Source organism: Ictidomys tridecemlineatus, unplaced genomic scaffold, assembly GCF_052094955.1.
Source record: "Ictidomys tridecemlineatus isolate mIctTri1 unplaced genomic scaffold, mIctTri1.hap1 Scaffold_562, whole genome shotgun sequence".
Taxonomy (NCBI): domain Eukaryota; kingdom Metazoa; phylum Chordata; class Mammalia; order Rodentia; family Sciuridae; genus Ictidomys; species Ictidomys tridecemlineatus.
In genome coordinates this window covers 200,100-210,331 of record NW_027523761.1, presented here as the reverse complement: position 1 = coordinate 210,331, position 10,232 = coordinate 200,100, and the positions used below count along the sequence as shown (strand labels likewise).

General features: G+C 45.0%; 1 protein-coding gene across 1 annotated transcript; it reads left to right on the top strand.

Annotated features, from left to right (window-relative positions):
* Positions 1-497: 497 nt before the first annotated feature.
* Positions 498-1,415, top strand: LOC144374044 (olfactory receptor 13G1-like). Its single transcript, XM_078037008.1, has one exon. The coding sequence runs from the start codon at positions 498-500 to the stop codon at positions 1,413-1,415; it is 918 nt and encodes a 305-aa protein (XP_077893134.1).
* The last annotated feature ends 8,817 nt before the right edge of the window (positions 1,416-10,232 follow it).

Sequence of the window (10,232 nt, the reverse complement as noted above, 5' to 3'; positions counted from 1 at the left end):
CCTGAAAAGGCTGCCAGTTTGATTGGCCTGCCAGCTTCCACTGTTGCAGATACTCCAACTCAGGTGTGTTTCAGGTAAGACCTGAATTGCGTGCAGTCAGCGGGATGACCGAGGTGCATGTTTTTGGCTTTCATTGCACAGGACATGTGTATTAGGACATAAGTGGAAATCATTCTCAGACGTGTGGCAGGCCACAAAACCACAGTACTGGAGCATATTAAGTCATTTATTTCTCTTGTATTTTCTCTCCAACCTCTGCCTTTAGTTTATTCCAGTCTTCCATGGAAGACCACGCACCAGAGAGTGGAACCTGCCTGGAGAGTAGAGGACCCTGCCTGGACACCAGCGCTCCGTCCTAAGGGATTCGGGCTGTGGCATTCACCAACTCATATTCATATCGCAAGGCACAACCCCTTCCCCAGTGTGCCCTGGCAACACCCCCGGGTCCTTTACCCCTGTGGTGCACCGAGCAGCCCCTGGCACCTGTCCCAGGCAGGATGAACCACACCGTGGTCACTCAGTTCATCATGCTGGGGCTCACCCAGAACCCCGAGTTGCAGGGCATACTCTTCTGTGTCCTCCTCCTCATCTACATGGTTGCGTTCCTGGGCAACATGCTCATTGTGGTCGCCATCATCTGCAATGCCACGCTGCACACGCCCATGTACATACTCCTGCTGGGGCTGGCCATCGTGGACATCGTCTGCACCACCAGCATCATCCCCGAGGTGCTGTGGACCATGCTGTCTGTGGAGAGCACCATCTCCTATAGCAGCTGCATGTCCCAGCTCTTCTTCTTCACCTGGTCCCTGGGGGCCGAGATGGTGCTCTTTACCACCATGGCCTACGACCGCTACGTGGCCATCTGCTTCCCCCTTCATTACAGCACCATCATGAACCCCTGCACGTGCGTGGCCTTGCTCAGCCTTGTCATGGCCATCGCCGTCACCAACTCCTGGGTGCACACGGGTCTCATCCTGAGGCTCACCTTCTGTGGGCCGAATACCATTGACCACTTCTTCTGTGAGATTCCCCCGCTGCTGGCCCTGTCCTGCAGCCCTGTGAGGATCAACGAGGTGATGGTGTACGTAGCTGACATCACCCTGGCCGTGGGGGACTTCATGCTGACCTGCATCTCCTACGGCTTCATCATCAGGGCCATCCTGCGCATCCGCTCCACGGAGGGCAAAAAGAAGGCCTTCTCCACCTGCTCGTCCCACCTCATTGTGGTGTCCCTCTACTACTGTCCCGTGATCTACACCTACATACGCCCCGCCTCCAGCTACACCTTTGAGAAGGACAAGGTGGTGGCCGCACTCTACACTCTGGTGACGCCCACGCTGAACCCCATTGTGTACAGCTTCCGCAACAAGGAGATGCAGGCGGGGGTCAGGAAGGTGCTTTTGAAGCATTAGCAGGTTCAGGGGGCATGACCTCTCTCCTCCGGAGTCGGCGTCACATGTCTCAGGCTTGAGGGGCTTTCATAGCTCCGTCCCCAGTTTCACTTTCTGATGCTTCTTCCTGTCCCTGGTCTTCTCCACAACTCCGTTCTCCTCTTGTGAACATGTTTATGATGCCACACGCACAGCACACTCACAAACACACCTCACTGCACTCTCCCAGTGTGTGTAAAATGCACACCTACGATTCTCCTGTGTGCATGGACACAGTGACTTACAGCAGCCTGCGTGTCCCACGTGCATACATGATGAATGTCACTGCTGATGTGAAAGAATGCACTAGTCTGTGAGTCAACCCCAATTTACACAGCAGAGAGATATATTTTGTCACTGTGGAAAATATTTGTCACAGGAACAGCACAGTTTTCCCTCCTTGAAATCCATGTAACAGTCAAGGTTTTGAGGCAATAATTTTTAAATCTATGCAAATGAATTTTCCACAGTTATTAAAATAATACCATCATTTCATTGCTGCCTGCTTTAGAATTTTTACTCCATGGATACAAGAACTATAAATCATCATTAAAAATGCTTTGTGTACTTAACCTCAATTCTTAGTAAGCCTGCACCTAATGGCAAGAGGGTGAATCGCATGGTACCCTGCATTGAAGGCCACCGTGAAGGCTCATGGGGCCACAGGCCAGGCTTCTGTGGGAGGCCACAACCAGCCTATGGGACACAGTGGCTGTGAAGAGGACTTACTTGGGATTGTGTGGGTTGAATTGGTGAAGGGCCATGGAAATGGGGGTTTTTCCTGAGATTGAGTGGCTATGACAAGGTGATTGATTTGACACAGGTGGAGGAAGGTCACTAAGCAGTAATTGGTGAAGACACAGCGGTTCTCGTCTCTGCCAAGGTACCCTGCTGGCTCCTGAGGAGTGGGAAACCCGCTAACATCTGTGCTCATGGTGTCTATGGAGGGTCTTGCTTCTCTTTCCCTCCACATCAGTGGCCGGCTCTGCTCCCATTGTTCTCTGACCCAACATGAGCAGGACAACAGCACTTCTGATCTCTTCAGGGTGACAGCTGTCCCTCAGTCCATCACAGGCACCCTCTTCCACTGCGCTATCCTCCCAAACAGACAAGTCAGACTGATAGGCCCATCTTTGCAGGGAAGAACAGACTAGATAATCGCATCAATGCGCGCCCCTTGTCTCTAGTGAAGAGCCGTGAGTGCGGTTATTTTGTCTAGCGCACCAGCACCTATTCCCAGCACCTGTTCCCAGCATGTTCCCAGCCCTGCTGCAGCAAACTGAAGCCACGCAGCTGTGGTGAGCAGCCTGAGGCTTTGCACGCTCACATGGGGAAGTGGTCACACCCAGCTGGGCAGTGTGTGTGGCTCCTCACACTCACCATCTAACTGAACACTCAGTATCTGCTCTCAGCTACTTTCAGTCACCAAAGCTATTGTCACCCATAGTCGCCACACCCACCCCACCCCAAACCACATCACCCCTCACCTCACCTCACCTCACCTCACTTTACCTCACCTTATCACACCTCACTTCACCCCACCTCACCTCACCACACCTCACCACACCTCATCTCACCTCACCTCACCACTCCTTACCTGACCACACCTCACCTCACCTCACCTCACTATAACTCACCTTATCACATCTCACCTCACCCCATCTCACCACACCACACCTCAACATACCTCACCTCACCTCACCACACCTTACCTCATCTCACCATACCTCACCTCACCAAACCTCACCTCACCTCACCCCACCCCACACCACTCCACATCACCCCACACCTCACCTCACCTCACCACACCTTACCTCACCTCACCTCACCACACCTCACCTCACCTCACTTCACCACACCGCACCTCACCTCACCCCACCACACCTCACCTCATCTCACCACACCTCACCTCACCTCACCTCACCACACCTCACCTCACCTCACCTCACCACACCTCACCGCTCCTCACCTCACCTCACTTCACCACACTTTACCATACCTCACCTCACCTCACCTCACCATAACTTACTACACCACACCTCACCATACCTCACCTCACGATACCTTACTACACCACACCTCACCATACCTCATCTCACCCCACCACACCTCACCTCATGTCACCACACCTCACCTCACCTCACCTCACCACACCTCACCACACTTCACCACACCTCACCTCACCTCACCACACCTTACCACACCTCACCACACCACACCTCACCTCATCACCCCACCTCACCATACCTCACCATACCTCATCTCACCACTCCTCACCTCACCTCACCTCACCACACCTCACCACACCACACCTCACCTCATCACCTCACCTCACCATACCTCACCTTATCACCTCACCTTACCTCACCTCACCTCACCACACCTCACCTCACCTCAACTCACCATACCTCACCTCACCTCATCTCACCTCACTTCACTTCACCTCACCTCACCACACTTCACCACACTTCACCACACCTCACCTCACCTCACCACACCTTACCACACCTCACCTTACCTCATCTCATCACATCTCACCAAACCATACCTCACCTCATAACCTCACCACACCACACCTCACCTCATCACCTCACATCACCTCACCACACCTCACCTCACCTCACCTTACCACACCTCACCACAGGTCTCCAAACACTCTTTTTTTCCCTTAGTGTTTGAACACCTCAGTGGAGATGGGGAGCGGTTCACGCAGTGCAGGCTTACCAAGAACAAGGCCCTGGGTTCGCTACCAGCTCCTCTCAGAAAACGCTGAGGTGGAAAATTTTCAAACAGGATGTTTTCTTAACTCTCAAAACTTGTTACTGTTGCTTCCATGTTATTTTCTGTCAGTGTCACAGAGGGCACTGAGTCATGTGCTATGTGATATGTAAATACAGATATGGCAACTCCTTGTATTTAGGCTCTTATGTGATTCTCAGCTGCCTGTCACACCCAACATGCATTGGGGAAGCCCAGGAGGAGGCTGATCGCTGCTATCTACCTGCCCAAGGTCCTGGGTGTGCAGCTTCAGGTGTGTCGGCTCTGCTCAGGGTCCTGGGTGTGCACCTACAGGCTGTGTCGGCTGGGTGGAGTTGGAGCTCCATCTTTACTCTCTCTATACACAATGGCTAACACCTTAAACTGCACAAACATCAATCTTTACTGTGGGCTCAGGGGTCATTTCAACTTTCAACAGCGTGGTTTGAGTGCTTTGTGCCATTTGTTTGTGGCTATGTGAACGGGAATAGAGAGGATCAGTGTGTACGGTGGATTTGTTTCTCCACAAAGAGTTGCATTAATTCACTTGGAAGGCTGGGTGTGGGGTGCATACCTGCAGTTCCAGCGACTGGAGGGACTGAGGCAGGAGGACCACAAGTTCAAGGCCAGCCTGGCAACTTAATGAATCTGTCTCAAAAACGATGACAAGTTACTTGAGTGATACTTTAATTAGTCACTTCAATTATTATGACTTGTTTAAAATCATGTGAATCCATGATGTTCTTTAAATATTCACCCTCAGAGCCTTATTAAGGGAAGTCTTTGTAGTAACCAAAAAGACTTCCAACATTCACTGTCTCAGTACAATGGCGGTTCACTGCATTTCTCAGCTTCCCATTGCTATGACAGAACACCTGAGAGGATGACCTTGAAGTGGGCAGGGAAAGGGTTATGGTTTCATAGGTTTCAGTCCATGCTTGTTGGCTTCCGTGCTGCAGGGCCTGGGTTGAGGCAGATCATGATGGCGGGGAGGCTGAGCTAGAGGAGGCTGCTCGCCTCATGGTGGGTGGGAGACAAAGGAGGGAGACCAAAGAAAAACTTAAGACTCACAGACGAGCAAGGTGCAGGAGCAGAGTAAAAGGGGCTGCTCATCTGAGCTGCCAGCTTTACTCATATCCATAGGTTACATCAGGTCATTGACATCATCCATTCGTTTTGCTCATTGTATGACGTTACTGTTGTGTGGGCAGGTTTAGGTGCAGCGACACAGTGGTGTCTAAGAAAGTTTCTGTATTCCCAGCTGAGTGTCTGAGATCAAGGTCAAGGCTGATAAGACTCTAGCACAGAGCCCCCTCTCCAAGGACATTGCCATATTGAGCATGTATTAGTCATCTTACTAGTTCCAGGGAGAAACTGTAGAATATTCCTAAGTGGATAACAGAGCACCTGTTACCCTCTGGTAGTTTGCCCACCAGAGGAAGGCGCCTTGTACATTTCCACAGCCAGAATCCTTACAGCTTGCCTTTCTTGTTTTGTATAGCCTTTTGGATGAATAACATTTGTTTTCTCTTTAATATTGGCAGAGGCAGAAAAAATCTGGTAGGTATTAACAGTAACAAGCCTAATATAACAATCCCAGTATTGGGAAACATCCACTTATAAACAAGGAGTCTGATTTTTTTCTGGATTTCCCATAGCTGAGGTACATCAGCAGAACATTATCATAAGGATCAAAACATTGACAGAGTTTTGTGTGTAAGTTTGGCAAACAAAGCAGTGACCAAATTTTCTGCAGTGTGTTTTAACCCCTTTTTTAGCCAACAGCCGTTGACGATTTTTTATCTCCCCAAATCACTGGAGGTTGAATATCACAGGGCCCTGTTGTTCTTTCTTTTTTGAGGACAGTTGTTGTCTTTTGGTTCAGTGGAATCTCCTCATCCAAATGAAACTTGGGGATCAGGTTGTGAAGTCCCAACTCATGATTGACAAGTCTCACCCACCGAGCTGGAGTCCACATAGGACCTGCTGGTGTGGGCACAGCAGTCCATCCTTCCCTATGTGATGAGAGGCATGGGGTTTTCTGGAATCCTATATTTTACATAAATTTTTTGGCAATGGATGTTTGGGAATAAAATTTTTATCTAAGGCAGATGAGCATTTGTGAGTAATAACTTTGAATTGCATGTTGAGTGCTTTAACTGTAATTAAAGCAATATTCAAGGCATTATTAAAATGAGAGAGTCTAGATTCCTTTTTTGTTTTTGTTTTTGTTTTAAGAGATATGTCTTCAGGGAAAAACATATTTACTTAATTAGATCTTGTCAGGAATTTTATAGGTTAAATTATATTTTAGTGGGTATAAGTTTGTGCAAAAACACAGGATATGTATGCAGGGGCATTATCCGTTTTTTAGGCTTTCCCACAGTGGCAAAGTAGAGTAATAAATAAGAAAAGTAAGTAGATACTTTTTTAGACCTGTGGGCACTACCCTAATAAACCCAGAATGATTATCAATAAAAACATGAAGAAAGGTACAAGTATGAAAAGGAGGGAAACAGGTCATATTCACTTGTCAAAGTGCACTAGAACACAGGCCCATGATTTACACACTCCCACACAGGAGACTGGAAAGTGGGGGAACAGTTACTGACCACAGATGAGCCTGTTGGGAAGAAAAGGAAATATCTTTACTAGTGAGCAAGGGTTTGGATGAAGAAATGCATGAGATTTTACAGCATCTGGAAATGAAGGGAAAGGGAATCTCATGCTTCGTCCGTGTGAGTGTTACCCTCTGTCAGTGTGTGACAGAGGTATGGCTGTGTATATGAGCAAGGAAGAGAGGAGATGTACGGTGCTATAAAGGAGTTTAAAGGGTAAAATAAAAGAGATGGTAAATTGGAATCCAAATGAGGGCATAACACAGCTATAAAAATATGAGGAACAAGTTTAGCTATGTATTGAGAATCTGTGATAATGTTTCAAGTAGTAGAAAATAACCTCAGCATCAGGATAAAGGTGACTAATTCAGCTTGCTGTGGAGAGGTTTGAGGCAGGGTATGATAGTTATTTTTCATTAATAAAAATAGATATTACTCCCCTTTGTTTAGTTCCGTCTGTATTTGTTAACCCATGTATAAGAGGAATGATAAAAATTAAGGAAGAGGGGAAATGTATAACCTGATATAACAAAGAGGATTGGCCATCAAGAGGTGAAAAGCAGTTGGTGCTAAAAAAAAAATCTGTTAATACAGCTTGATAGTAGAGGAAAACTGTAAGTTTTAGAGAAGTAAAGTTTTTCCATAAGTTAGGTATAAAATGTGAATGTCCTTGCTTGTTAAGGATAAAATATTAATATGATCATCAGCAATTAATTGAGCATACATATTAGCAAAAGGCAAAATATTGTAGCCTAAAAAAATGAGGAGAATATAATCATTTTCATATATATATATATATATATATATATATATATAATTTTGTATTATAATTAGCAACTACTGCTATAAAAATCATAAGGTGTTTTAACAAAGATTATTAATAACAATGACACATTAGATACAATGACACATAAGAAAAGTAAGTAGATACTTTTTTGGACCTGTGGGCACTACCCTAATAAACCCAGAATGATTATCAATAAAAACATGAAGAAAGGTACAAGTATGAAAAGGAGGGAAACAGGTCATATTCACTTGTCAAAGTGCACTAGAACACAGGCCCATGATTAGTCAATCCACCATTACTGTTAATAACTTTTTATTAATTATTTTTGGTAAAGCCTGTTTTAAAGAAGGAGTTAAATAAAGAAAGGAGGCAGGGTCTTGTTTGTTTCACAACTGGGAAGAAGGAGAGATCCATTGGGCATAAGCGGTAATTTTTAATTTATTTATTTAAGAAACAATATTTATGAAGATTAGTCCCATTTATGTTGAATTTAATATACTCATTTTAATTGTTAAAAAATTAAAATATCAGAAAAATGTAATTAACAGTATTAATCATCTCTTTCCCACTGAAGAAAAATTTTAGAAGCAATGAATATTACATTGCATCTTAGAGATTTATAGAAATTAACACTTTATTAATTGTCTAACCACCTAGAAAACATTTATGAGTTGGAATTTTAAATATATCCATATTTTTATTTGATTACTTGATTTGAATTAAATTATTTGTATCCATTTTTTGTTTAAATTTTCATTTATGAGTGCTCATTTGTCTAAATGGCAATTTTGATATTAAGTACCTAATACATAGATATAGGGCAGGTCTGTACAACTGGAAATGTCAGGTATAAAATCCAACAGCCATGATGAACACTGAAGGTTTCAGATAGCCAGATATTTTTGTCCTTGATGGTTATCAGATTCATCCCCAACATCACCATGTCTATATCCTCCTAAGGATTTTACTAAAAGAAATTTTTGAATGTATTTGAGAACTAACCCTGGAGAAATTGGCCTCTGGACAAGGACAGAATGTAGAAACCTTTATAGTTAGATAAAAACAAGACGGATCAGAAAAATACATTAACTTATGCAGAGTATTAAAACACTTACGTGGCCTCAATACTAAGTTCTTCATCAGATCAGAGTGCACCTTTAACTCAGATAAGAGTCAGGTGGAAGTCTGTGAAATTCTCAGGAAAAAAAATACTTTTTGAAAAAGAAAACTTGTACATTTGGAATCTTTCTACTTTCCTCTTTCTGAGCTGTCACATTAGGGAGGACCTGGTTAAGAAAGCTGGCTGAACAGAGATAAGAGCCAGCCAAGTGGCTTGGACTTAAAAGGGACACTTTTTGTCTTTTGTCTAAACTGGTTTTTCATAAGCCTGGTAAATCTTGTAGGCCTGTAATTCACATTTTAAATATAAGGCTAGGAGAGCCAGAGATCCAGCAGAAGACAGGAAGTAAGGAAAACTGCTGTGACCATTTTTTCTTTTGTAAGATTATTCTCTTAAAGCATGGTGTTGCAATTTATATAATTTTTCTTGGAGAGTTACTATTTTTTTCTTTTTCTTTTTTAAAAAAGTTGTTCATGCTTTAATTGGCGTGAGCGGAATCCAACCTAATAGGACAAACAGCTTTATGAGACATTTATGAGACTTTCTTTCCTCCTGTATTTGCTGTGAACTTTTAGTTAAATCGGCATTTAGAGGGGTGAGGTAATGGATGCTGCCTACAGCAGTGGGAGCATCGGTGATGATTTAAAGGGGCCATGCACCCAGGAGGCTCTGCCTGTGGCAGGGGGCAGCGGTTTGGGAATGGGAGGGAAAGAGAGCATGGGCTGAGAATTATAAAGCTTAAGTTTAGATATGGCATCTTGACAAAGAAACCAAGCTTGCAGCACAAGCACAGGAGCTTGTGGTTCCTCATGAAGCCTTTTACCCTTATATTCCCAATCTTTTGAATGTAAAGAACCACTTCCTGGGTATCAAAGGCAAAAAGAATCTATTTCTGCCAGCAAAGCAGCGAGGTTAGCATTACTTATAGTATGTGCAGCCTTGCAGAGTAAATCAGAAAGTTCAGCCTGATGATGATGACAACATTGAGTGTCAGATAGGGAATCTCCCATAGCTTACTGATTAGGGGCCAGTACCAGCCCATGAAAGATGCACATCAAAAGCGAGTTCCAGGCGGTAAGCTACTCCCTTCCCCATTAACATGTCTGTTTGGAATTGTCCCTGTTCGGGCGCCAACTGTAAAGAAAAACAAAGAGAGACACAAAGAAAGTAGAGCCCAGGGTCCCAATAGCTCCTTCAAGGGATGCCCCTGAATATGTCAATTCCTTCCACGAGGCTCCACCTCCTGAAGGCTCTACCACCTCCCACCAGCACCACAGCCTGGGCACCAAGCCTTCAACACAGAGCCCAACGGGGACATTTATCCACACCATGGCATTCTGCCTTCCACCCCAAAGGTGCATGTCCATCTCATAATGCAAAGCACACTCGGTCCATCTCCAAGAGTCCCCAAAGTCCTGACAGTCCCAGCATTGCTCACAGACTTCTTCTGAGGCTCAAAAAAACTGCTGTACACCACAGTAAAAATAAAAAGTAAAAACACGAGTTACGAATTTCCA